Source organism: Podarcis pityusensis (assembly GCF_964106645.2).
Source record: "Podarcis pityusensis genome assembly, chromosome: 17".
Taxonomy (NCBI): Eukaryota; Metazoa; Chordata; class Lepidosauria; order Squamata; family Lacertidae; genus Podarcis; species Podarcis pityusensis.
Window position 1 is genome coordinate 5,096,389 of NC_138042.1, and position 25,067 is coordinate 5,121,455.

General features: G+C 48.7%; 1 protein-coding gene across 2 annotated transcripts in view; it reads right to left on the reverse strand.

The window, feature by feature from the left end:
• HDAC6 (histone deacetylase 6) overlaps nt 1-25,067 on the reverse strand; it is a 36,965-nt gene that overhangs the window by 3,851 nt on the left and 8,047 nt on the right. For both annotated transcript variants that reach the window (XM_080988061.1, XM_080988062.1), the window contains exons 5-28: nt 23,675-23,759; nt 23,281-23,321; nt 22,082-22,178; nt 21,420-21,517; nt 18,941-19,045; nt 18,061-18,129; nt 17,741-17,867; nt 17,482-17,547; nt 17,329-17,388; nt 16,020-16,109; nt 15,788-15,894; nt 15,634-15,701; nt 15,091-15,271; nt 14,063-14,191; nt 13,740-13,908; nt 11,824-11,957; nt 11,409-11,477; nt 9,978-10,170; nt 8,472-8,621; nt 6,511-6,685; nt 4,721-5,079; nt 2,657-2,767; nt 2,403-2,549; nt 1,105-1,233 (exon numbers count right to left, since the gene is read on the reverse strand). In XM_080988061.1, the coding sequence (XP_080844187.1) occupies nt 1,105-1,233; nt 2,403-2,549; nt 2,657-2,767; nt 4,721-5,079; nt 6,511-6,685; nt 8,472-8,621; nt 9,978-10,170; nt 11,409-11,477; nt 11,824-11,957; nt 13,740-13,908; nt 14,063-14,191; nt 15,091-15,271; nt 15,634-15,701; nt 15,788-15,894; nt 16,020-16,109; nt 17,329-17,388; nt 17,482-17,547; nt 17,741-17,867; nt 18,061-18,129; nt 18,941-19,045; nt 21,420-21,517; nt 22,082-22,178; nt 23,281-23,321; nt 23,675-23,759 (2,959 nt within the window). The remainder of the gene's footprint in view (nt 1-1,104; nt 1,234-2,402; nt 2,550-2,656; nt 2,768-4,720; nt 5,080-6,510; nt 6,686-8,471; nt 8,622-9,977; nt 10,171-11,408; nt 11,478-11,823; nt 11,958-13,739; nt 13,909-14,062; nt 14,192-15,090; nt 15,272-15,633; nt 15,702-15,787; nt 15,895-16,019; nt 16,110-17,328; nt 17,389-17,481; nt 17,548-17,740; nt 17,868-18,060; nt 18,130-18,940; nt 19,046-21,419; nt 21,518-22,081; nt 22,179-23,280; nt 23,322-23,674; nt 23,760-25,067) is intronic.

A 25,067-nucleotide genomic window follows, 5' to 3' on the forward strand; every position in this document is an offset into this window, starting at 1 on the left:
CCAGGAGAAGCCGCGATCTCTTTAAAGGGGTTGTGCGGCTTCTGCGGGCTTTTGCGAGAGGTGAGGGAATCCCCCCACCTCCCAGGAAAGCCAGGAGAAGCCGTGATCTCTTTAAAGGGGTTGCGCAGCTTCTGCGGGCTTTTGCGAGAGGTGAGGGAATCCCCCCACCTCCCAGGAAAGCCAGGAGAAGCCGTGATCTCTTTAAAGGGGTTGCGCAGCTTCTGCGGGCTTTTGCGAGAGGTGAGGGAATCCCCCCACCTCCCAGGAAAGCCAGGAGAAGCCCTGCGCAGCGTCTCCTGGCAAGGAGAGGCTGCACGGGGCTAAAGGGGAAGCCAAAACAGCGAGCGGGATCCATCCCGCTCGCTGCCTTGGATTGCTCCATAGCTGCGCGCAACCCCTCCGGCAGGGAGAGGCTGCACGGGGCTATGGCTTCTTTAGCCCTGCGCAGCATCTCCCGGCAAGGAGAGGTTGCGCGGGGCTAAAGAGGAAGCCAAAACAGCAAGCGGGATCCATCCTGCTCGCTGCCTTGGCTTGTGCCATAGCCGCGCGCAACCCCTCCGGCAGGGAGAGGTTGTTCGCAGCCTGTACGCTGCTCTTTGGGGCTGGGGAAATTTTTTTTTTTTTCTTGATTTCCCCCCCTAAAAACTGGGTGCGCCCTATGGTCCGGTGCGCCCTATGGTGCGAAAAATACGGTACTTTTGTATCTCAATGGGGGAAAGCATAATGCACATAGTGAATTCAGTACCCAAGTAAACTAGTTCAGCGGCAAATTAGATTATGTCACTCCAAGTGCACTGGGGCTGGAACCCCTTAAAAGCAACAGCCATCAGATTATCTTGGGGCTCCCCGAGAGGGGTGGAAGCTCTTCACACCACCTCCCAAGCCTCAAGTAATGATTTGCAACCCCAACGGATGTTCCACCAAGCACTGCAGCTCAGATGGCTATGTATCATTTGTGTTGAATGACAGGACTGATGGGGGTGGGGGGGTCCGTTCCCCAAGCAAATGTGCATCTCATCACACTGGTTTGGTATTTCCAAGCTGAAGGGCAAACCCCTGGGAAAGGAAAGGGTGAGAAAAGTACCAAAGCACGACACAACTCACCGGGTGGTGGACATAGGCTTGGCATCCATAGCACCAGACAGAGAGGTCCGCAAAGCTAAGAACCAGCGGATGCCCAGACTCTGAGTTGTGCGCTACCATATGTTGCTTAATGTAGCGGCCACAGCAAACCTGAATGGGGTGGAAGAAGGCAGGCTTAGATGATGGTGGAAACGGCTCCAAAAGACAAGACTAACCTTGGGAATGGACCAAATAGACTCATGTGAAAATGAATAAACCAAGGACAGCTATCTGAAGCTCAACTCTTCTGCTCTTAGAGAGGACGGACCACACATCAGCACCCCACCTGGCAAGTATCAGAAGCAGAGGAGGAGGACAGAAAGCAGATACAGTGGTACCTCGGGTTACATACGCTTCAGGTTACAGACTCTGCTAACCCAGAAATAGTACCTCAGGTTAAGAAATTTGCTTCAGGATGAGAACAGAAATCGTGCTCCAGCGGCGCGGCAGCAGCAGGAGGCCCCATTAGCTAAAGTGGTGCTTCAGGTCAAGAACAGTTTCAGGTTAAGAATGGACCTCCAGAATGAATTAAGTACGTAACCAGAGGTACCACTGTACTGTGGAGTGGATCACCTCAGAGAACTCAAGGGGGCAAGTCAGCAGGCCGCAGAAGGCAGTCTGCACAGCGCCTCAACATGTTTAAGGACAATACAACATGGAGAGAAATCTCCTTGCATACAACAAATACAGTGAACCCCACAGCAAGGAGGGAAAGGGGAAAAAAACAATCTTTCCCAACGAAAATGTAACTGGGGTACAAAAAAGACAGCATAGTGTGGCAATTAAGAGCACTGGGCTAGGACTGGGGAGATATAGGTGCAAAACCCCACTGAGTCATTAATAAAACTCACCCTAATCCCCCCACTCCAGACTGCCATCATTTGAGGTTCCCCCATTACCGAAACTCCAGTAGTGATAGCTTATCTGTTAGCTGTTAAACCAACTAAAACACAACCCTTAAAAAAACAAAAACCTAAAAACCCGGTACTGTTAATTCACTTTATGGATGGTGGGGGTCACTCCCAGTTTACCTAAGCCCCCCCCCCACTTGCCCACCTTAAAGGTAAAGGGACCCCTGACCATTAGGTCCAGTCGTGGCCAACTCTGGGGTTGCGGCGCTCATCTCGCTTTATTGGCCAAGGGAGCCGGTGTACAGCTTCCGGGTCATGTGGCCAGCATGACTAAGCCACTTCTGGCAAAGCAGAGCGGCGCACGGAAACGCCGTTTACCTTCCCACCGGAGCGGTACCTATTTATCTACTTGCACTTTGCCCACCTTACCTTGTAACAAATAAGACAGACCCAATTCTCTGCCATGCTGCCACATTCTGCACAGGGCTCCAGCACATTCAAGCCAAGGGAAGGCACAGGGAGCACCGAGTCAAGGTGGGGGCACCATGGCAAGGGAGTCACAGCATAAAACAACCCCTAGAAAGAGAGAGAGTATCATCTCTGCATCCTGGCACCCAACCTCAACCCCAGCCAAGCCCAGAAAATCCAATCCCAGGTACCCTCCCATCTCTCCCCAAACTCACTTCATCTGCCAGGTCTTCTTCAAGCGGGTCACAGGAGGAAGAGCAGCCACCTGCAGCTTCGTCAAGCAGAATAACCTCCGCTAGCATTGGGGGGCCAGCCGGTGGGCTTCCCTGGTTGAAGGAGGGGCGATGGAGGAAAGAGAAGAGAGATTTAGGGTAAAGTCTTGCTTCAGATATCAGAGAGACGTGAAACCCAGCGATTTTTCATTCCAAGCACACCACGGGCAACGCTACAGTTCTAGAATAAAGGAGCCTCCAGTACGTAGAAACACAAGCAGTGAAGTGGGAGGGGAGCGCAACCAGCCCCCTGCCCTCCTTTTGGAGGAAAAGGCTTGTGTGGGAGCAGCTTAGGCCCCCTTTCTGCTGTGTTTTCTTATTTAGAAAAGAAATGCTGTTTCAGGGGGAGGAGAAAGAAGACAGAGATTTGGGGAAAAGTTGAGTGGGCATCATGCCACAGGCTGAGGTCCAGGGTCCAAAAAACCAGAAGGATTTAGAGCAGGGGTCAGCAAACTTCTTCAGCAGCGGGCCAGTCCACTGTCCCTCAGGCCTTGTCAGGGGGGGGCGGACTATATTTTGAAGGAAAAGAAATGAACGAATTCCTATGCCCTACAAATAACCCAGAGATGCATTTTAAATAAAAGCACACATTCTACTCATGTAAAAACACACTGATTCCCGGACCATCTGCAGGCCGGATTTAGAAGGCGATTGGGCCAGATCCGGCCCCCGGGCCTTAGTTTGCCTACCCATGATTTAGAGTAGTAATTCCACGCCACCGTGCCCCAAAACAGGACTCTTTATAGCAGGCATCCCCAACCTGCAGCCCTCCAGATGTTTTCGCCTACAACTCCCATGAGCCCCACCTAACAGGACCAGTGATCAGGGATGATGGGAATTGTAGTCCAAAACATCTGGAGGGCCGAAGGTTGGGGATGTTTGCTTTATAGCCTTTATGGAATATGACAGAGGACAAGTTCCCAGAATAAGCTTGCCCAGCACTATCAATCTTCTCCCTCCAATTTGAAGCCACGGAGGATGGTTGGGTGATTTCTAGGTACATTCTGCGTACAAGCAGGGCTGGTACCCCAGAATCCTTTTCACTGTGCAGGAGCCATATGACAAACAAGCCAATGGGGAAATTATTCCTTAAAGAAAAAAAGTGGGTAGTCCAGAAAAGCTACTGATCTAGAGAAGAGTGTGTGGCAGGTACAGCAAGATTCAACCGAGCACAGGCCACTGTCGCAGCATACATTTAGATCTCAGGGACAGCTCTACAAAAAGTCATGGCTTCCCCCCCAAAAAAATCTGGGAGATATAGTTGTTAATGGGTGCTGAGAGTTACTAGGAGATCCCTACTCCCCCTCACAGAGCTACAACTCCCAGAGTGGTTCAATAGTCCGTCCCTCTTTCCAGGGAACTCTGAGAAATGTAGCTCTGAGGGGAATAAGGGTGGCAACCCGGAAGCTGTACGCCGGCTCCCTTAGCCAGTAAAGCAAGATGGGTGCCGCAACCCCAGAGTCATCCACAACTGGACCTAACAGTCAGGGGTCCCTTTACCTTTACTAACAACTCTTAGCACTGTTCATGAATTACAGATCTCAGAATTCAAGGATGCCAAATTTTGTTAGGAGTTGCTAAGAGATTCCTGTTCCCCCTCACAGAGCTACAACTCCCAGAGTTCCCTCCCGGCGGTTACAGGCACCCCCAGGATCACTCCTCCTTTGTCCCTGACAAACCTTCAAATGTCTGTTCCAGTTTTAAAAGCTCCAGTCAGATTTACAACACAAATCAGGGCTCATTCACACTTCTGCTTCTCCCATGCCTAGAAAGCACAAGCCCAAGCAATTTTTCATTTGTCTCTTGCTTTCTAGGCATGGGTTTGCCTTTCCCCCAGGAAACCTGCTCTTTCGGGCTAAATCAGAGCTAACACCAATCCGGAGAAAACCCAGTTGCTTTGCTCTGATTCAGCGGTGTTGTTTCCCCAGGGGAAAGCAGCAAGGCAAGCGCAAGTGTGGGTGAGCCCGCACACCATGGCTTGCACTGGCACAGCTGCCTGGCACCTACCTCTGCCTCTTTGCCAGGAGACTCCGCTCCACCCGTGGAGCTCCCTGTCGACATGCCTTCCTTCTGGGTATCCACTGCTGGCTCAGCTTCTCCAGGGGAGGCCCCAACCTTGTGCCCAGCCTCTTCGCCCACCGGACTGGAATCGGGTGAGAGGGAACTGGAAGCTGTCTCTGCCTCCTCCGCAAGGCGGTCTTCCAGCTGGAGGGAGCTCAGAGCCAAAACGGCATCATTCAAGGTATTCACAGGTTGAGCGCCGGGGCTCTGAAGCAGCTCCTGGGGGGCCTCCGGGGGGATTTCATCTGGAATGGGAGTTCCTTTCCCAGCTCGAGTCCTGGGCTTCTCCCACAGAGGAGCAGGCACTGGGGAGACAAGATATAGGTTGCTCCTCCTCTTCCCACAACCACTGAGCTGCCGTCCAATTGTTCCAAACGGAGCCAGAGAGATAGGAGAGTGCCAACTCCAGCTTCCCTTCTTGGCCTGTTTTGCCTCGCCTTTCTGTCTCCTGGCACCTGCTTCTTCTCACCCCTGTCCTCAGGCCCCTGCCTCCTCCCCCAACTCTCTCCGGTCCTGTTCTGTCCTGGCAGTGTCATGTAGATAAGGGGATGTTGTGACATCAGCAGTCATTCTACCAATCCTCAGTGCCATCTCAGAAGGAGACTTCTTTGCCCTCCTCCTGAGCTGTGCTGGTTGCTAGGTGCGCAGGATCATAGAACTGCAGAGTTGGGAGGGACTGTGAAGATCATCTAGTTCAACCCCCTGCAAAGCAGGAATCTTTTGCCCAATGTGGGGCTCGAACCCACAACCTTGAGATTAAAAGCTGCTGACATCACAATCGCCCTGAAATATCCACCCCCAACAAGCTGTCCTACTTCCTTCCCTATGTAGCTTTTGCAGAGGAGGCAGATATCACCGGAGATTACCCCCAGATGAAAGTTGAAGCTTGCCTAACATGCACCTCGAAGCTTCAGGAGGAAATAGAGAGAGGCTGCGGTTGAGCAGGCCATGAGCACCAGCTGCAGTGATCTTCCACAAGTGGCTTAGCAAAGGAAATGTGGGGCTTCCACCACATGATGTAAGAAGACAAGGCATGTGCTCTGTGGAGAAAGTGGCTTTGACCAACACTTTCTGCATTCCAGGGCATTTTCTTTTGAATAGCCACAGAACTATTCCACCACAAAGCCCTTCTTCCCCCTCCATCTCTTTGGAGTCTCAGGTCTGATCACTGCCTTACCTGTGCACTTTTAACTTCAGGCCTCTCCTCTATGCTTCCCTGTAGACCTATTCAGCTGCAGCCTCTCTGCCTGGCCCTCTTTTGCAATGAGTATTGAAACACGGTCCACACAGAGACTGGGCTGCACCTATGTGGGAGAGTCACAACCCAATCTCCACCCCCTGTATTGGGACTTTCCTGGCAGTTGCCCCCAGGCCCTTTAAAGCTGCTCAGCAGGTTGAGATGTGCCCTGTCGCTGCCTTTCATCTGCAGCAGACACCCAACTTGGCAGGTTGGAACTGGTAACATTTGATATGCAAAATTGACAGAATCCAGAGTCCACCACCCCTGCAGTAATGTTTACATCAACCCAGTAGTGTTACTCCCTGACCCGCAGGAGAGGTGAGGGGGGGAGGGTGATGAGGCTGACAAACAGAGCTATGCCTAAAGGCCACTCTGTGAATTCACAGCAGAGACCTATCAGCCCCCAGCTCACACCCTCACCCTCTACATGGCAATAGTTCTGATGCAGAGCATTCACCACCAAGGAACAGAGGAGGACAGGAGAGAGACAATTCACCTTCCAGCCGCAGGCTTGCCCAGTACTTGCGGTGCACAGCGGCTGCATTGGCCAAAGATTGCAGGGCACTGGGGTGGGGGGCCTTGAGGCGTCCCAGCGGGGGCAGAGGATCCCCCAGGAGGCTGCGTGTGCACATGGTCATGGATTCCGAGATCGATTCTAGGTTGTAGCCGCCCTGGAAAAGGGGGAAGGGAAAGTTCAGAGAAATTGCACCCCAGATGCAACCACGTACGAGTCTGCTGGGCAAGTCCTGCATGTTCACGTTGCAGGTGTGGAATTTGCTATCCCAAAGAACCTCTGTTGGAATTCAAAATACAAAAAAGAAGCTTCTAGTCCTTATGACCCACTGTCACTGGGTCCACTGGGGAGGTGGTGCCGTGAATGATGATGGCTGCTGTGTGCCATGATGGAGGGGGAAATGTGAGGAAGCAACAATGAAAAGAAGGCCAACTTTACTTTTCTGTCTATAAGATGTCCCCATGTATAAGACGCTCCCTATTTTGGGGGACTAAAATTAAAGAAAATGGGGGGAGATGGCCCAGAGGATTGACCAGAGTTGTTGAGCTACTTTTTTGGGGGGGGGGATGCAGAAAATCACTCACCCAACTGACAAACACTAACAATCGCAAGCAACGCACACCAAATTGCCGAGGTGGCAGCCAATCAAAAGCAGCCCTTGACGCATCCACAAATAACCCACCCACTTGACAAAGCAGCAGCCAATCCAAAGCAGCCCTTGACGCCGACACCATTCACCCACCCAATCCCTAAATCCTGCTCAAGGCTGCAATCAATCACCCGTCCCCCCTCTGCACTATCCATGTATAAGATGGACCCCCCCCCCCCATTTTAAACTTTATTTTAGATTAAAAAAAACCTTGTCTAATACACGGAAAAGTACGATGCATAATGCTCGAGGGTACAACAGACGTTGAACGCACCTATGTTGTCTTGTGGTAATTGTCACAACAAGCCTTTTAAAGGAGGCCGGAAATCATTATAGTCAGGTTGCAGATGGGGTAAGGATGAGAGGGTACAGCTTGCCCAAGAGCACCTAACGAGTTCGTGGCAGGGGGGAGATTCCAAACCAGAGGCTTCCTGAGTTGCAGTTCACCTGCTTAGCCACTAGGCTACACCAGCAGCCTTTAAGTAGAGACTATGGGGAGGGCAAGTGTAGAAATGTTGGCTTTGATTACTTAGGGCTCGTTCACATTTGCCCCACTGCTTTCCCCCAGGAAAACCCACTCATTAGCACCCAATGAGAGCAAACGGCAATTTGGGTTTTCTCTGGATTGACGTTTGAGGAGGGTTTACCCTGGGAAAGGAGCGGGTCAAGGGAGAAACTGCTTGGATCTGTGCTTTTTAGACATGGGGACAAGCCCTTACTTGCTATGAAAGGAAGAGGGCAAATGAGGACTGTTTCTACTACAAGTAAAATGCCCACTGCTAATGCCTTGTCAGGACCCCTGAAGGTGACATTCAGGTTTGCATCCTGGCTGTCATCTCTTCTTCCCTGTCAAAGTAGCCAAGGCTGAACCCAGGGCAGAGTCCTGCCCCACAGCACAGGTACCTCCAAGTGCAGAAGTCTGCTTTTCCCACAGCAATGAGTGGCAGCCATTCACTGAGAGGCAAACTCGAGTCACTGTGCTGCAGTGCCAACCCTGGCAGGCCTTTCACCTTCGCAAAATGTCCAGGCCTTGAAATGGAGAAGGTGTACTTAACTATTTCCCTGTTTCCACCTGAAACATTCTCCCCACCTTTTACCACCCTGCAGGGTTCCAGCTCCAAAAAAGTATTATTTATTTTCACCACTCTGTTGGGATTGTTTGCTGTGGATGCCAGCCCCACATTTACTTTCCTGCAGTACTCCACCCCTTTCTGAACAACCAGGTGTTTCCTGGCCCTGGAGATGGCTCACAAGCCGTGCACCCCAAGAAGTAAAAGGAGGCACTCTGTCCTACCTCCAAGACAACTGCCACCTTGCCTCCGGCCAGACCCAGGAGCAGATGGGTCATGTGGGCGTAGCATTCTGGGGTCACGAGGCATCCGCCCAGCGGGTCCCCTCGAGCAGCGTCAAAGCCAGCAGAAACCAGGACCAGCTCTGGATTGAACTGCAAATAGAAGAGGCCCTTAATTCCCCTTAATAATAATAATAATACAGTGGTACCTCGGGTTACATACGCTTCAGGTTACATACGCTTCAGGTTACAGACTCCGCTAACCCAGAAATAGTGCTTCGGGTTAAGAACTTTGCTTCAGGATGAGAACAGAAATCGTGCTCCGGCTGCGCAGCAGCAGCAGCAGGAGGCCCCATTAGCTAAAGTGGTGCTTCAGGTTAAGAACAGTTTCAGGTTAAGTACGGACCTCCGGAACGAATTAAGTACTTAACCCGAGGTACCACTGTAATAATAAAATATTTGTACCCCAGCCATCTGACTGGGTTGCCCCAGCCACTCTGGGCAGCTTCCAGCATATATAAAAACATTAAACCTTAAAAAGCTTCACTATACAGGGCTGCCTTCAGATGTTTCCTAAATGTTTTAACATCTTAACATCTGATGGCACGCATTCCATGTGGGGGGGCGCCACTACCGAGAAGGCCCTCTGCCTTGTTCCCTGTAGCTTCACTTCTCGCTCTTCCTCCCTGGCCAAAGATGCAATACAGAAGAATGCTGCTCCCTCAGCCCCTTTCTAACTCCTCAGATCTATTAGGCATATGCATCTACCTAGGACTGGGATGGCCCTCCAAAGACTCCAGCTCCCGTCAGCCCCAGCCAGCACTGTCAATGGTGAGGACTACGTCCAGCCCAGCCCAAATACTGCTTGCACTGAACCAAGCTGCTTGCCCACCCCATTTTCCATTGCTGCAGTCCAGCACTTATTTACAAGTCTGAAAGCACATCCACACTACTAACTAGTTGACCGATCATTTTGTCTTTCCGGCACTTATAAAGGAGCAGGGCTGGTTAGGAGCCTCTTAACAGCATTGTCACACCCTCCCCAAACTACCCATTCATTGGGAGAAGCAATGGCTGCTCCTTGAGGAAGGGCCATAGCTCAGTGGTTAGAGCATTGGCTTTGCAATCCCTGGCATCTCCGGATAGGGCTGGGAGAAACTGCTGCTGGAAACCCTGGAGAGCTGATGTCAGTCAAGGCTCATCCGCACTTCCCTCTTCCCCTGCTGCTTTCCCCTGGGGGAATGCCATTCTTTAGCGATCAATTGGAACAAACGGCAATGAGGTTTCATAGCTAAAGAGCGGGTTTTCCCTGGGAAAGGAGCGGGACAAGGGGAAAACTGCTCAGATCTGTACTTTCTAGGCAAGGGACAAGCTGAAGTGTGGATGAGCCCTTCCTATGTTCCTGTGTTGAACCCTATCTGTGCCACAAGCCCAAGAGTGTGCCTGGGCTTCCAGGAAGTGGAGACTGGCACCAATCCACCCTCATTCCCTGCCCCAAACATTGCCTACCTCATAGCTGACAGGCATGACTATCTGATGGAAGGCAGCCAGGTACTCAGGGTCCCCCATGCGGGGACAGTTCCAAGGCACGTTAAGGGTGAAGCCCTCCCCAGGCCCCAGGCCTACACGATCATAGTCTGCATCCTCGGAGGTGGGGAAGAAAGTTCCATTGTCATAGCGGTGGAGGGAGACGTACAGGACACTAATTTGGAAGAAGGGGAAGCAATCAGAGAAAGGGGATGTTGCAGCTTCATTTGCACACCCCCCAATCACAAATCAGGATGCCTAGGAATTGCATGGGCACAACTGGATGATCAAGGGCAGAACAGGAGTCTAGGTCGTTCCTGGTCCCACCACTGAGCTCAGCCTCAAAGGGGCTTACACACCTCCCATCTCTTTTCTTGTGGCCTCTGCCACCTTGCACAGATGACTTGTGCCCTTTCCCTTGCTATTCTGGTCTATTGACCATAACAAAATAAATCTACATACACGTCTAACCAGAAGTTTTAAGGTTTGTTTAAAAGACAAAACTCGGTTCAGCAGGAAGAAAAAGCACGAAGGCTATTCTTGCCTGTTGTTGCTTGTTTATAACTTTTATTTCTTAGCAATTAGTTTTTAGCTAATAAATAATTGTTAAAAACTGGAAAAAAGAAACTGTGCCAACAAAAAAGGAATGGCAAAACAAACTGTTAGAGTATATTGAATTGGCTAGATTAACAGAGGCAGTTAGAGATCACACTAGACAAGAGTTTCAAAAAGCATGGGGGAAATGCAGAGAATACTTCACAAAACAGTGCCCTAAAATACATACCTAGATTTGTTTTGATTAATGTCTGCAGGAGACTTTGTGGATATTTAAGTTATAATTAGAAAAATCTTAATAGTTATTCATAAAGGAAACAGCTTATAAGAAGTAAATAAGGAGACCAGATACAGGATAAAGGAAGTCTTTTATTTGGTTGTTTGTATTGTTGTATGTTATGCTCGTTGTATGTTATGTTCACGTTTAATGAGGGTGGATTTCTATATGGGGGGTGGGGGGTTATGTTATGTTGTAAATAAAATTTCCAATAAAAATTTATAAATTAAAAAAAATAACTTTTATTTATGATGTTACTTGATGCTTCTGTTTTTAACACTGCCTTGCATGTTTTTTTAAAAATGGAAGGCAAGATTTAAAACATTTTAATTAATAAGTAAATGGTTCTGTGATCCACATGGCTTATTCCAGCTATGTATAAGGTGGATGAGTTTCTTGATACAGAGCATTAAGGCTTTTTGCCCCAGTTCACAGCCTCCATCGAAAAGGAATTAGAACTACCCATCTCAAGCCTGAAGCTGAGCGGAAATCCCCACCACCAGACCTGCATCTGCAGCCTTGGAAGAGATTTAGTGCCAGAGTTTCTTTGAACAGGGGAGATGGGAAGCAAAATACGTTACCTGGGATCATCTTCAAACATGTGCTGTGTCCCGTTGCCATGGTGAACATCCCAGTCTAGTATCATCACCCTGAGGAAAAGAATCAGAATTGGACAAGCAGCTACATCTGTGCTAGAAACTGAGTTGCAAATAGGCTGCCAGGCCACCAGCACTACAGTTCCCAGGACTCCTGGTGGGGGACAAATAACAACAGCTAAACCTGCTGAAGTTTGTAGAACGAGATGTGCTCTGTGGGGCTATGCAGATAGACTGATGGAGGGAATCTGGAACTGTCCTCTGGTGCTTCTCTACATCCCTGACCTCATCACCAGCAAGCCCCACCCCCTCTCAGCACACAACTGTAATGCTGCTGTCAAGTGGCTAGTCCTCTCTGGGTGCTCTGTGCCTCTTAGGGGTTAGCCAGGTGCCACTGTACCTCATAGGCCGTCCAGCAAGGCGCTGTGCGTATCGTGCTGCCAAGGCCACAGAGTTGAAGAAGCAGAAGCCACAGGCGGTGTCTGATTCAGCATGGTGCCCAGGGGGCCGGACAATGGCCACAGCGTTTTGGACCTGATGCCCCAAAGGAGGAAAAAGTGAACTTGGATCAGTACCATAGTGTCAGGGCTGGAGTCAGGCACAGGTCAGCAACGAAACAATATTTCAATGTATTGTTGGTATTTAACTCCTAGCAAATTAGCTAAGATGTACAAATCAAAGTCTAAAATGTGCTGGAAATGTAAAGAAAAAGAGGGTACTTTTTATCATATGTGGTGGCCATGTACGATGATAAAAGACTTCTGGTAAATGATATATAATTAACTGAAGAAAATGTTTAAAATAACTTTTCCTAAGAAACCAGAAGCCTTTCTTTTAGGTATTATAGGACCAGAGATCCCGAAGGACCAGACAAAAATATTTATGTATGCGACCACAGCTGTGCAGAAATGGAAAGATGGTATCACTCAGACCAAAGAAGAATGGCAGACAAAACTGATGAAGTATGCCAAGAGGGCAAAACTTACAAGAAGAATTAGAAACCACGAGGAGGTCTTTAGTAAAGAATGGGGAAAGTTTATAATTTATTTGAACACCTATTGTAAACAATTACAAACACTGGTAGAATTGACAGAAAACTTGTAGTAAAAATTTGAACTATGGACTGACAAAGGATTTATAAAAATAGAGTTATGATAGAAATGCAGAGGGGGAAATCATTACAGTGGTGCCCCGCAAGACGAATGCCTCGCAAGACGAAAAACTCGCTAGACGAAAGGGTTTTGTGTTTTTTGAGTCGTTCCGCAAGACGAATTTCCCTATGGGCTTGCTTTGCAAGACGAAACTGTTGGGAAAAAGCACCAAGGCAAAAGCCAGCTCCAGATGGCTTGAATGCAAAACAGGATGTTGTGTTTTGCAGATGTACTGTTGGAGAAAAGGTGGAGCCTATTCTCTGTACTGAGCACCGGATGTTAGCTCAGTGTGTCATATGACCTGTACTGGAAGTACAGGGGAGGAGTGTGAGACTCTTCTAATGGAGACTGAAGGGTGCAGTCACATTTCTATGTACTGCTGAGTGACAGGAATAAAACATGTAGAAAGGACTCCTGTCTGTCTCATTTCTCCTCCCTGGGAGAATGCAGGGGGGAGAGAGAAGCAGAGAAGCAGAGGGTGTGTTCTTCTCACGACTAATGAGGAGAATCGCCGGGTTTGTTTACCTAGTCTGCCGGGGTCGCAGACGGACGGTAAACACAGTATCTCGCTCAATTGCCTCGGGGGAGGCCAGGTACCTCTGCCTGTGAGCTGAAGATACTAACAGAAACGTCTTGCGAGTTCTTGCGAGTTTGTTTCCTTTTTCTTAAAGCCGCTAAGCCGCTAATAGCCGCTAAGCCGTTAATGGCCGCTAAGCCGCTAATAGCCGTGCTTCGCAAGAGGAAAAAACCGCAAGACAAAGAGACTCGCGGAACGGATTAATTTCGTCTTGCGAGGCACCACTGTACATTAAGATCTACAATGTGGTGGGGGGGGAGGGAAATCAGAAGGGATTACGGTATACGCTTATGTAAAATTGAAAATACAAAAAAAATATTTTTTAAAAAATTTAATTATTTATTGAAGGAAACAAACCACAGCGCCAGCCTAGGGGTCTCAGCAACTCTTTCTAGGAGGTCTTGCCCTGATGAAGCAGTTGCAAGGACTGAAGGTCCTTGCCTTCCCTGTGCCCACTAGGACTCCTCCTCTCCAGGGTCTTTCCCTGAGTCCCCCACCACTCAGTCCTGCCTTCAGGCCTCCAGGATGGTCTGCACCTGGAGCAAGATGACTGGCCACCCCCTGCCCCACTAGGCCTCCAGCACTCACCTGCCCAGAGAGCACGGCCTCTACTGCACTGAACGCGGAACCAGCCGCCAGCCGAGCGCACTCATAGGAGCTGGCGCAGATGAAGATGGAATTGTACTGGTCGCCCTGGCGATGCAGGTCACGGGGCTTCATGGCCGCTGTTGACTTCACCGTCTCCACATAGGCCAGGCTGCAAAGAGGAGACGCAAGACAGAGTCGGCACCCCCCCCCCACAGGAAGAGGGCGGAGCCTCAGAAGTTACTAGCCCGCCCTTTCCAGGACACCCACCCTAACCCACTTCCAGAAGCTGCAAAGGCTCTTGCAATCTGGGGGTGCATCTCCACCTGTGGCACATCCGCAGCTCCTCTTCAGAGGCGAGCCGGGCCGGGAGCCGGCAGCACCTTTCCGTCAGGCGGAGCTCCCCGTGGCGCTGGAAGATCCGGGAGACTCTCTGAGGCAGCTCTGGATGCTGGCTATGGAAGAGAGGGAGCGCTAAGGGAAGGCCGGGCGCCAAGACTTGGGAGGAAAGTGGAGGACAAGGGGGTGTGGGAACCTGCCCCCCAACCTTCATGGGAGAGATGGCGAGGACGTCACTTGCCCACTTTTTAGGGACCAGCTATGTAATTCCCCCCTTCCCCCCTCCACAAATAGCCACCATGCGGGGGGGGGGGGAATATAGATAGAAGAAGAAGAAGAAGAAGAAGAAGAAGAAGAAGAAGAAGAAGAAGAAGAGGAGTTTGGATTTCATATCCCGCTTTATCACTACCCTAAGGAGTCTCAAAGCAGCTAACATTCTCCTTTCCCTTCCTCCCCCACAACAAACACTCTGTGAGGTGAGTGGGGCTAAGAAGTGTGACCCAGCAGCTGCATGTGGAAGAGCGGACACGTGAACCCGGTTCACCAGATTACGAGTCTACCGCTCTTAACCACTACACCACACTGGCTCTTGAGACCCCATTCATCCCTACATTGTGGTCCTGATCTGGAAGCGCCACCTCCCCACATCCTTATTTGCATACATAAGAAAAAAGCTCTTGGGGGAGTGAATGAGAGTTCCCCCCCACAATAGAAGCTTTCTTTTCTGGGCAACTGCTGGTGCAGCTGCAACCTTGGCAGCAACCCTGTAAGTATTATCGTTCTCCCATATTGCATGGGCATCGAAAGGGTGTATGTGTGGGATGCTCCTGCTGAGAGGACAGTAGTTAACCCTTTCCAAAGCCAACTCCCTGCAACTGTATTGGGGCTTGGGGGTGGGGGAAAACTTTCCACTGGCTCCCACAGGAGGCTTTATTCAAGCCTAACTGCAGCACAGGATGGTGGCAGAGGAACCACAAGCCTTGCATTAAAAGCTGTGCATGGGATTGATCCCTACCTGTCCCACATGTTGTAATGCTCCGTCATCTTCTCATCATAGACCAGCCCAGTGCAGGAAGGGGGCCGGGGTAGCATCAGTTCAGCCGCTGACTTGGACAGGATCTCGGCCGCTGGCAAGGGGTGGCCTGGTGGGAAAACTGTGCCCGCCTCTCCTCCATTCTCCCGAGGCACATCAGTACCTGAATCATTATGGGGGGAAGGCAGGGAAAAGTAGGGGATTTGGGTTCCTCTGCTTCCTGGAAGGAGCTGCAGCCTGTGGGGCTAAGAAGACAGTCTGGCCCAGGATATCTTGTTGATTGAGGCAGAGCCACCAAGAGCCACAAGCAGCATGTACTGCCACAAGGGCTGTTGCCCCCCACTTCCTGGCAATAATAAAACACATAAAGAGTTAACCATTTGATGCCTTTTCATGACACCCCAAATCAAGCTGTCTGAGGCAGGGCCAGCCCTGGCATGAAGCGAGCAGAACCAAAGAAGACCAGGTTTGTTTCTTGCTACTTTAGAAAGAGGGCAAAACAGAGGCAGAGGCTGCGGAACTCACTGGTTCTCCGGAGGTTCTTCCAGTACTTGCTGTGAACTGCAAGGGTCTGGGAAATGGAGCAGAGGGCACTGTTGGGAGGGAAAAGTGAAGGCGGCCATCAGGAAACGCTCAGGCACAATGCTTGGGAAGGGGACCAATGCACCCGCTCTCTTACCTGGCACACGGGGTAAGAGGAGACTCCAGCAGAGGACAGGGGTCTCCTAAAAGAGCCTTGAGGACTGCGCAGGTTCCCTCTGCCAGGGACTGGAGATTGTAGCCACCCTGAAAATGAGGAGGAAAGGGAAAAGATAAGACAGCCACAGTCCCTGCACTGGGAGAGCAGCTAGATCTGTACGGGAGCCGCTCTCCTTCGCCCAGGAACAAGATGGAAACTGTACGTTGCTCACCTCCAGAGACAGAACCAGCTTGCCTCCAGACAGCGGCATCAACAGATGTGTCAGGTGAGCAAAACATGCTGGCGTAGCTGACATCTCGCCCTACAGATGCAAAAGAAGTGGGAGATTTTGCTCTCATATCTTACTTTTGGGGTACAGGCTGACTGGGTGGGGAGTGGTTTCTACTAGAGGAGATTTTAAAAACCCAGAAAAAATATGAGGGTCAGGTGACTTAGTTGCCTCCACTGCAGCCCCCTGAGAAGCTCTTTAGAGGGCCTCCAGCAGCTCCATGGGCTGGATATACAGGACTAATTAATATATTGTGTTTTAGGCCCCATAAAAGCAATCTAACCAATGTGCCCTCCAGATGTTCTTGGAGTCCAACTCCAATCAGGTTTAGCCAGCATGCCTGATAGTCAGGGATAACAGGAGCTGGAGTCCAGCATCACCTGGGGGGGAGCCAAGCTGGGGACAACTGCTAGAAGGGATGGAGGACCCCTCTGCCTCCTAGTCAGATGGAAGTGCCACCATGTTGTCTACCTAGAGCTCAAGCACACCTCAGATCTAGATAAGCAGCACGGAAGCAGCAGGGACCAGAGGATTTGCAGAATGAGAGGTGGGAAGAAGATTCCTTCCCTCCCTCTTCCTGCCCCTGCAATCCTTCACCCCAAATCACTTTCACCAACACGGAAGAACATGAGCACGCCCAGCATGCACACACGCACACCCACAGCCACCCACCAATCACAGCTTGAATGAAAAGCTGAAGCTGGGAGAGCAATCTGCTCCTTCCCACCTGGTGCCAGTAGCTCTTCACTCAAGCTGCTCACCACTGAAGTTGGAACCAAGAGGGGGAGAACGGGGCTTGCAGCCTGGCCTCATCTTGTCACTAGTGTTCACAAAGTGCAAAGTGGCCAGAGAATCACTTCATTTCCTGTTCTCTCTTTTACGTCTTCAAGACAGGAGACAAGAAGCCTTGGCTATCAGCTGGTCTGGGGGATTTAGGACAGGGCGGGAAGAACAACACTTGAGCAGATGAGGGGGTGAAAACAGTCTGTCCAGAATTGCAGATTGTTCCCTGCAATGCGCAGCAATAGGGCTGGGCACATTCTAAGCCAATAAGTTCCCTCTTACAGGGCAAACGTGCGGCCCAACAGACTCTGCATGGAAAATGTGAGTCCAGGACACACTCCTAAATCCTCTTTGGGGTAATAGGTGCTCTGCAAGAATTCTATGTAGAATGGTTCCCTTCAGACAGAAGCCTGAACACTGCTGTGGAGCGAGGGCTGTTCTGCAGAGTTTGCAAAAGACATTTTCATACCTTGGGGTCACCGATTACAGAGTCAAAACCAGCAGCAACCAGGACCAACTGGGGCTGAAACTGCAAGAAACAAACAACCCAAAAGGAAATGGGTAAGCCAAAGATCTCACTTGATTTCCCATTAACCAAACAATTCTACTTCCCAATCCTCACCTCCAAGGCCACAGGCAGCAGGATATGCAAAAAGGCAGAGAGGTAGTCAGCATCCCGCATCCCTATCTGGAGGGACAGACAGAGCACATTAAAACTCTTGAAGGAGAGCCCTAATCCATAAGCAACTCATTGAAACACAAACAGACACACAAAAAACCTTGTCTTAGAGCTGCCACTATTGAGTTGGGGCTGTGGCAATGAAACACACAGGTAAATCACTCTACAGGTAAAGGGCACCCCACCCACTAGCATTTCCTACCTGATTCCAGGGCACGTTGATGTTGTAGCCCTCTCCCCGACCTCTGCCCACAGCATGACTGTCAGAGTCTAAAAGGTGGGGCCAGAAGCTGCCCCCTTCATAGCGATGGATGGAGAAATAGAGGATGCTATGAACAGAAACCATGGCAGATACAGCAGTGAGGAGAAATATTGCCCATTGGTCCAGCACTCTTAGCCCAGTTGGGCTACAAGCCTTCCAGCCTGCAGCCCATATTTAACTAGACCACCCCTTCTTTTGCAAATTCCTGTTCACCCCCAAACAGCCTTGCCCAATACCCTCTGATCCCTTTTATTCTGCACCTGGGATTGTCCTCAAAGAGGTACTGGGTGCCTTGTCCATGATGCACATCCCAGTCAACAATAAGCACCCTAGAAGGGAAAGAAACATGAAGGGTCACCAATAATAAAAGAGAACTACACACAGCTCAGCTTTCTGAAAAAAGAAAAGTTACCATCAATGCTCACTGTCAATGACATCCCTCCAATGAGTCCTAGATATTATAGACCTGCAGAATTTGGGATAAGATGCCACCAGTATGCTGATGAAACCCAGCTCCATTTCTATGTAATTATTAGTATTTTTATTTCTAATATTCAGGCATCCCCTAATTACTGTAATGCTGCTTTTAACAGCCCTGTAGGCCAATATTATTACCCCCAACAGGATAGATGGATTTTCTGAAGCCGAGAGAATACTGGCTAGCCTTAGGACAGCTAATGGATTCGTAGCAAAGATGACATTGGAACCAGGGGCTTCTTAGCTGCTATGCTATGCACAATTTGACATAAATGTACCAGCTGCACTTTACTTTAAAAGAAATGGCAAATTGTTACCGAAACTTCAGCACAGCATAATTCTACAATCCTTTTCTGCACAAGTACAAGGCGGGTGGCTGCTGTATTTTCTACAAAGCAGCTACAACTTGCCATCAAGAGCAGCCATGTTTCTTTGTAAAAAGGGAGGCAAAGATCCACTGCTGAAAAAGTCTGGAAAAGGGACATTAGAAGACTCCTCTTTGGTAGATTAATTGCCTTGATCCTCGCTCAACAGAGGACCAAAGTCCTGGATTGCTCTCCTATGAGAAAGGTTTGAGGATTGAGGATACGTGCTCTAAAAATGAAGGATTTCATTTAGGAGGCCTGCCTCTATGCACCTCCGACGTGGGTCCACGATACTCACCGCTCCACTCCCAATTTTTGCCGTGCATATTGGGCTGCGATGCCTACGTTGTTGAACATGCAGTAGCCATCCATCTTGTCACGTTGAGCGTGGTGTCCAGGTGGCCTGAAACCAAAAAGGTAACATTGGCTAACCCCAGAACGAGAATGTCACATCAGGAAGAGAGACTTGGTGATTCCAGAAAGTGTCCAGCCTTATACTTTGGTGGGCCTCTAGGGGATGTTCCCAAAAGTGTTGGAGACATCATCACATGCCTTCTCACACCTGTCTTGTGAGAAAGCACCATGAAAAGGAAGCAGCTGAAAAGCACAACCACACATCTGCTCCTGGATCAGACAAGGGGGGCTCCTCCCATTAGCCCCCAGCCCTCGTTCAGAGGAACTACCGTATTTTTTGCACCATAACACTCACTTTTTTCCTCCTAGAAAGTAAGGGGAAATGTCTGTGCATGTTATGGAGGGAATGCCTATGGATGGCGGGGGGATCTGCTGCAGTCGTGAGCAGAGGATCCATGGTTCCCCTTCCTTCCTTCCTTCCTCCGTGGCTCACTTTGAAACAGCAAAGCGGGAGAAGAGCTGCTGAGTGGGGAGGAGAGAGGGACAGAGAGCCTGCTTGCTTTAAAGGAGCAAAGCGGGAGAGGAGAGGAGCCACTTACACGAGTGTAAGAGGCTCCTGTCCGGTTGGCTCCTTTAAAGCAACCATGTCCCTCTCTCCTCCCTACTCAGCTCGCTAAATAGCAGCAAAGTTTTTCAGCGAGCGGGGAGGAGGGAGAGAAGCAGAGCCTGCTTGCTTCTCCTCTTATACCCCTCTTCTGCATTATTAGCAGCATCCTTCTCCACCCACCCCACGCGTGTTCCTTGTCCCTTGAGTGCTTTTCCTTCCCTCCCCACTTAAAACGTGGTTACAAAGCACGGATCCACATGGATCCTCAGGATTTTTGCACTGGGTCACCCCAAATTCACCATCAGATCACATAGCATGTCCATGGCTACAGCTTGCACCAAAAAAATCACGCGCCCACTGTTGCCTGGGGCCGCAGTGGTGCAAAAACGTGGTTACAAAGCATGGATTTACATGGATCCTCAGGATTTTTGCATTGGGCTACCTCAAACTCACCGTCAGATCACATGTCTGTGGCCACAGCATGAACCACAAAAATCATACATCCACTGTTTCGTTTAGAATATTTTTTTTCTTGTTTTCCTCCTCTAAAAACTATGTGCGTGTTATGGTCAGGTGCGTGTTATAGAGCGAAAAATACGGTAAATGTTTTCCAGGTGTGGATATTTTTGCTTTAATATTATTATTCTTGTTTGTTCTTTGTTTTGCTCTTGAATTCTGTGGGAGTGGGGAGGGGACTGGTTCAATGCTTACTTCCTCTCCCCCAGAGAACCCCTGATTCTTTGTGGGAGGGGAACAGGAACCTCTGGGAGTCCTGTAGCACCCTAAATTTGTTAACATTTATTCTGGCATAAGCTTTTGTGAGAATTCTCAGAACCACCGTGCCAAGTCATGACAATTATTAAAGTGGCATAAATCAAATATGTTTTGCAAGGTTAGTATGCTCTCTGTTTCAATGTATAAAAATTCAGCTGTAGATATCATGCAGCAAACACAGAAGTCATGGCCTCACTTTTCTTGTGTTGTGTGTGCAGTGGCAGATTTACGTATAAGCTAAACAAGCTACAGCTTAGGGCCCCACTCTCTTGGGGGCACCCAAAAAAATTAAAGGAAAAAAACCCCGGATGTAAATTTCCAAAATATAAGGTAAAAAACAAATAGAATTAAACCTACATACAACAACAGTGTTTTGTGTTGTGTAGGCTCCTATGATGTAAGTAATGGGTACCGCCTGCTAGCCTGCTCCCTAAAATATCACTGGTAATTATTTCACTATTAATATACTTCTTCTTAACTGTATTTCACTATTAATATACTTCTTAACTGTATTTCAACAATTACTTTGATAAAATATTTTTTGTTCTGTGCAAATGGCTTTAGATACCTTTTAGGTCCATAAATAACTATTTGTCATATATTCAACACAACAAACAGTGACAATTTGTTGTTGACAAAGGACAGCTGGACATATAAAGGGCCCCATTACCTGCAGTAGCTTAGGGCCTCATCAAACCTAAATCTGGCCCTGTGTGTGTGTGTGTGTGTGCACACGTGCATGCACCAGGGATACTCATCTTCCTTCCTTACCATTTCTCCCCTACCTTCCTCCTCACTTGTGGTGTGAAGAGAGAGAGAAAGGAAGAAAGGACAGACAGACACACCAAAGAGAAGCACATGTGTCCTTTGCGTATAACACACTGGGAGAATTTATGTCCCTTCCTACACTTGCGAGGGAACCTGTAAAATTGAGGAGCCAAGTGTGCTCTTGATGGAGCTCCAGGACCACATTTAAGCACGACTCCCCCGCCCCCCCCCCGCTCAAATCAAACAACAAAAAGGATCCTTGTTTCTGCCATACCTGACCAGAGCCAGGCCGTTACGCAGCTTCCCAGCCAGCACCTTCTCCACAAGTTGCAGGACAGAACCAGCAGCAAGGCAGGCGCAGCGGTAGGAATTCTGGGGTAGGGGAAAGAGAGCCAGGTTAACAGATGGTATACCCTGCATCCCATAAACAGGCTACCCACCCAAGAGCTTAAGGGCCCTCTTGCCACCTATGTATTTTCACCATACATCCTCAAGGGATTCTCTCCAGCTCCACAGGCACAGCGTACATTTAAAGCAATACATTTAAACCCACCCAAAGAATCCTGGGAAATGTAGTTCATCCCTCACAGAGATGCAACTCCCATCACTCTTAACAAACTACAGTTCCCAGGATATTTTTTGGGGGGTGCGTGCTCTAAATGCACTTTAAATATATGGTATATATGCAGCCTCAGACTGCAGGCAAATATAGTACGAAGGAGGGGAGAGGGATGCTCTTGCAAAGGAGTGATTAAATTCAACAGAAGCTTCCAGAGCCACAGCATAGGTGTCAACTGCTCTGGGTCAGGAAACATCAACTCTAACCATAAGAGCTAGAAACTTGCTCTTCTTTTTATTTTTAAAAAAGCTCAGATGACTCGATTGTTGTTCAGATACCATGCCATGGGGAAAGTACAGAGCTTTGTGGATACTCACTGGGTGTAGATAGACAGAATCATATATGTCCGACAGAGATCTCAGCTCAGCCTCACTCATGGTTTCAGTAGATTTCATCAGGGCCAAGTACTCAGGGCTGTTAAAAATGTGGGATAACCAGCCTCATATAACCATCACACTTAAGTCAAATTATAATGGATGAATGGGTCAATACCATACAGAAAGCTATCCTGCCAGGCTTAGCAAGGTCACTTCCCCTTATCTTGGGAGGAAATGGGTAATGAAGCTTGTTGTTCAATCTCCAACCTACCTGAGAAGTTCAGTGAATAAAAAGGTTTGAGATGGATGCCCCAGCTCAGACTGTATGGCTCTAACAAGTCTCTCTTGAGTTTCAACACCAATAGTTTAGGAACTTTCACCACTTTGGAACTAAGCCAAGCTTTACTGCCTGTGCAACTTTTTCTGAATGCTGAAACACATGAACTTGCTTTGGAAAGTTTGTAAGTAAACCTTTTTAAAAAAATAGTTTTTTTATTAAAGATTTTCTTATGTTACAAAACAAACAAATAAACAAGGAAAAGTACATATAGGCTCTTCCAGTGTCTAGTTATGATGTTTCTAGCTGCTAAGAGTGTGACATGAGTTCCTTGTCGTGTGCAAGTCTGTTGTTTTCCTGGAAGGTATTTAAAAGAGCTAGTGCTGGAGTTGCTTCTATTACATGGTATCTAACACCACAGAAGCTGGCGCTGATACACCAAGGAACTTCATCTAAATGCTGGAGAGGCTGAACCTCCATAGGCACACACCTCCACATGTGGTGGAAAAAACCCCATTTTCAACTTACTAAACATGTGGTCTTTTTCTATGCTAGGAGAAAAAACTTGGAAGGACCTATTTTAAAGGTCTAACAGCCTATATTTCCATGTTTTACTTTGCAGCATATTTTGCGATTTTAAGTCTCTGCTGGGATTCCCCCAACAAAAAGTACTTGTCCCAAATGTGGATCTTGGCACCCAGGAATTCTCCTTTCTATATACTCATTTTATCCTGAACCAACAAAAAAATGCAACGCATATCAGCAGGACCAGGCTTTCCAATGAGGCTTTCTAATGATGCACCATCTCCATATCTCCTCTACAAGTCCATGAACTCTACAAGTCCTCTACAAGTCTCCTCTACAAGTCCATGAACCAGCTCCCTGCCCATCCCCACCCTACAGCTTGAACATCTGCTTTTACCTGTGAGCCAAGAGGATTTCTTCCTCAGAAATTTCTTGAGCCTGTAAAGAAAGAGATGAACGTTTAGTACCTGGGGAAAATATTCTGGATTTCTCATTCCCCAGCTATTATTTATTAGATTTCACCCCGTCCTTCCTCCAACCAGCTCAGGGAGGCTTATGTAGCTCTTTCCCCTCCTGCTTTCATTCTCACAACAATCCTGCAAGGTTGGTTAGGCCAAGAGTGAGTGACTGGCCCAGGGACACCCAGCTGAGCTTCACAGTAGATTGAGTGAGCATTAGAACTCAGGTCTCTCCAAGTCTTAGTCTGATATTCTCAGTCACTACACTGACTCTCAACCCTTCTGCCCACCCCTGAGTTCCTCTTTGCCCCCACCTGCTCCCCTTCTTCTCACCTCGACTGGGATGCAACGTTCCAGCAGTCCACATTGCAGCAATTTGTCTCGTATGGCTACCAGCCGCTCTGGACACTCTGGGAAACTGGGGAAAGAGGTAACAAAAAGGGGTGTAGGATAAATCAAAAACACATTAAGTTGGAGGAAGGTAGGATCAGGATGCTTTGGGTCAACAAACAAACTAAGGAGTCGGGAAGGATTTGGGTGGAGGGGGTGTTGCAGGGAGATTCTCGCCCTGAGAAGAAAGGGAGAAATAACAACAACATCCAACCTGAACAAAATACACACAGGCACAACTGATACCTCTTGACCCAAGGCAGACTCTGATGATGTCTGATTAGAGGCAAGTTGGTAATCTTTATCAAGATCCCAGCCCTTTAATCTGACAGATTAAAAATTACAGCAAAACAAGCAGGGTTGGGTAAGGAAAGCCTTATTATCAAGACTTTTTAAACCACCATCATCATAAAGGAAGGAGCACAATGAAACAAGGAGAAGACAGGAAGGGATATACGGGAGACTGGAATTAAAGTGGAAGGGAATAAGATATTTGGGTTGCAGATTATGGATGGCAGTGGGGAGAACAGGTGAGGAGAGTGAACAACATACTACAATCAGAAGCTACTGTTGAGTAGTCTGAAGTGTGAGACTTTTGAAATTGGAATAGATGTGCAGAAGATGGCAATTTTCAGAGAATCTAGTAGCTTACGAAGACACATGGCAACTCTGAGATTTTATGGTAATGGATAAAAGCTCCTGCTTAAAATATGGGAAACTCAATCCTCAGTGCTTCTCAAACAATTCTCTATTCATTCATTTATAATATTTCAAATATATAGTTTACTGCTCTGTCCCTAACTAGGCTTGATGGCAATAGATTTATAAATAAAAGGAAACCAGCAGCCTTCCAGATGTGGCCAGACTACAGCTCCAGTCACCCCTGACCACTGGGTCATGCTAGCTGGGGCTGATGGGAATAAAGGACTGTCCACCAGGGGTACTATCTTGCCCTCGGGACTGTGGGTGCCCACCGCCGTAACACGGACATGCGACATCACACACACACCTGCACATAGTGCTTGTGACGTCACATGCATGATGCACAATGGGGAGCTCCTCCAAAAACGTAATGTGACGTTGCATGCCATGCATGTGATGTCACAAGCACTATATGCAGGCGCATGTGTGTGACGTTGCATGTCTGCATTGAGACAGCCACCACCAGCTCCTCTTCCTCCTCCATTCCGCAGGGAGCGGCTTGGAGACAGGAAGAGGATGCCCTGTTTTCTGGCTGCAGAGGGTGGAGCTGAACTGCTTCTATCTTGGATGCAGCGCTGCAGAGGCTGCCTGCCTTTCTCTGGCTTTGCTCATCGACTTTGTGGGTGCCCGGCCC